Here is a 3002-nt window from a genome sequence, read left to right on the forward strand (position 1 = left end):
ACACACACACACACGCAAACACACACATACGCACACACACATAATATAGTATATATATACATATATATATATTATATATATCTGGTGTATAATATGTTATAATATAATATATGAATATAATATACAAATTATGTATAATATGTACATATATATGAATATGTACATGTATGTATATGCATGCATGCATGTATGTGTGTGTGTGTTGGTGGGGGGGGGGGTGAGTGGATGTGTGTGTGTGTTTGTGTGTGTGCGTGTTTGCGTGTGTGTGTGTGTGTGTGTGTGTGTGTGTGTGTGTGTGTGTGTGTGTGGTATCTACCGTGGAAACAATCCTTTTAGTGACTTTGTAGTCTTGTCAATGCCGGTCATCTCTCAAGTTTAAAAATCCCATAAAAACAATTAAAAACATCATTTATTAGAAAAGTTAGCCAGGAACGGAACTGTTCAGTAAGAGTAGGGCGAGAGTTGCTTCTTTTGACATTGATTAGAAAAGCTGCTGATTTTTACCACTTTTTGCAATTTCCCATTTTAAAAATAATAAATCTTGTGTGTTCTTTTAGTCCTTTATCTTTTCTTCCTTCATGGCTACTCCTCTTCCCCTCACCTGTTCTTTTTTTGCTGCTGCTGGTGCTGCTGCTGGTGATGGTGGTGGTGGTGCTGCTGCTGCTGCTGCTGTTACTTTTATCATCTAGGTTGTGATCCCTACTGTTATCGTTGACACAAACGTGCTATTTGCAGGTATCAAATCATTGAGAGTTTCGATGGCAAGTTCGGAGGAAAGAGTCCCAACGGATCTTGGAATGGTCTCGTTAGAATGGCGCAATTGAAGGTAGAATAAACTATACTATACTGCGCCGTTATGGTGTTGGTTCATCGCCCCTTTCAACGCTTTAAAAGTGGAACCTCGAAATTTAACGTCCAGCTCCAAAATGACAGCGTGAAATAAATATAATATAGCGTTCAAAATTTCCCCAACAATACAGGTTCAGGTAGCCTTTATTTAGATTCGAACCAGATCGTTCGCATCATGAAACCAATGGGTTAACTGGGGATAAAAGTAAAGACAATATATCGCCAAAGTAAGAGCTTCAAGTTTGACAATGATTAACATTTAGTGTAAAGAAAAAGGTTGACGTGTTCAGACTAGAAAAATGAAGGTTTGGATGCGGTTTTATTATTTTTTTCTTTCAATTAAAAAAACCCATTTTAGTTTAACATAATTTAATTGATTTTAAAATATGTTTTTATAAATTATTTCTTTTCTTTTCATTTAATTGTAATTAATTAATTAATTAATTATAATTAATTAATATAAATAGATAAATAAATTCATTCATTCATTCCTTCATTCATTCATTCATTTACTTTTTTATTGATTTATGTATGTATTTATGTTCTTGTTGTTGTTGTTTGGTTGTTGTTGTTGTTGTTGTTGTTGTTGTTGTTTTTGGGGGGTGTCCACACTGAATACTATACGACGAACTACAAACTACAAAGTAAAACATAAACTGAGCATGAGTAGGCTGAGTGTTTCTAATCCAGTTCAACCCCTCCCCCTCAGCTGCTTCCTGCTTAAGATTGATTTGTGTCTTTTAAGGCATTAGAGAATAACAAACAAACAAGCAAACAAACAAACAAACAAACAAACAAACAAACAAATTAAATAGCAACAAACAAACAAAAAAAGCAAACGAAAACAAAACAAACAAAACAAACAAACACAGCAAAAATAAAACAAAGCTAGAACATGTACAGGTTTGTTAAACAAAGACGTTTACTTTCAACATATAAAAAGATAAATGCGTGTGCTTTTCCTTTCCTGCCCAGAGTATTGATCTGGCAATTGGTCCAATCAGCGTGACGTCAGAACGTGCTGCCGTCGTGGACTTTGTCCAGCCTATAATGGAGGACGGCGGGGGCATCATCGTCAAGAAAGTAGAGGACACTGTGGACAAATTGTTCAGGTATCTCGTTGTGTGGCATTCGTTTATTGTTGTTGTTGGTGGTGGTGGTGGTGATGGTGGTGGTGGTGATGGTGGTGGTGGTGGTGGTTATGGTAGTGGTGGTGGTGGGGTTGTTGTTGTTGTTGTTGTTGTTGTTGCTGTTGTTTTTATTGTTGTTGTTGTTGTTATTTTTGTTGTTGTTGTTGTTGTTGCTGTTTTTCTTCTTCTTCTTCTTCTTCTTCTTCTTCTTCTTCTTCTTTTTCTTCTTCTTCTTCTTCTTCTTCTTCTTCTTCTTCTTCTTCTTCTTCTTCTTCAGACATCGGCGATTTGGGTTTACCACTCATTTCTTTGTCCCAATGCTCGCAGAATTTACATTTATAACGGTTCATCTAGTTATACAGTCATCACCGCTTCTCATCTTCCTCAAGCTCTATCAATGAGTATGGTGTAACGGTTAGGTTCTTAGTATGGTTCATTAAAGACGTGGCTTCGGCTACTACACAGAAAAGACATTTATTTTAATGAGTATCTCCGCTGACACAAACCCCGGGATTGCGCTTACCAGCAGAGTCGGAGAAGGCCGCTTCCTCAAACTGACTTCATTTTGCTGATGTGGGGTGTAAAATAAAATTTCGCAAAAATAACCCCAGTGCAAATTGTTACCTTTATGCTGAGGATTAAGTCTCAAGCTTAAATAGTTTGATATCCGATATATCCCATCCTGTATACTACTGAAACTTAAGCTGATGGACACAGAAAGCCTGTTGTTTGTTGCAAGGCCTATGGTTGTGATGGTGTAAGTGTGAGTGTTTCTGTATAAGTGTGTGTGTGTGTGTGTGTGTGTGTGTGTGTGTGTGTGTGTGTGTGTGTGTGTCTGAGTGTGTCTGTGTGTTTGTATATGTGAGTGAGAGAGAGAGAGAGAGGAAGAGAGAGAGAGGAGAGAGAGATATAGAAATAGAGAGAGAGAGAAAGAGAGAGAGAAAGAGAGACAGAGAGAGAAAAAGAGAGAGCGAGAGAGAGAGAGAGAGAGAGAGAGAGAGAGAGAGAGAGAGAGAGAGAGAG

At 37.5% G+C, this 3002-nt stretch overlaps 1 protein-coding gene across 1 annotated transcript in view; it reads left to right on the forward strand.

Moving 5' to 3' along the window:
* LOC101859917 (glutamate receptor ionotropic, kainate 5) overlaps positions 1-3002 on the forward strand; it is a 13908-nt gene that overhangs the window by 3824 nt on the left and 7082 nt on the right. Inside the window, exons 4-5 of the mRNA XM_013079949.2 lie at positions 736-826; positions 1825-1961. Coding sequence (XP_012935403.2) covers positions 736-826; positions 1825-1961 — 228 coding nt within the window. The remainder of the gene's footprint in view (positions 1-735; positions 827-1824; positions 1962-3002) is intronic.

Source organism: Aplysia californica, unplaced genomic scaffold (assembly GCF_000002075.1).
Source record: "Aplysia californica isolate F4 #8 unplaced genomic scaffold, AplCal3.0 scaffold00069, whole genome shotgun sequence".
Lineage (NCBI taxonomy): Eukaryota > Metazoa > Mollusca > Gastropoda > Aplysiida > Aplysiidae > Aplysia > Aplysia californica.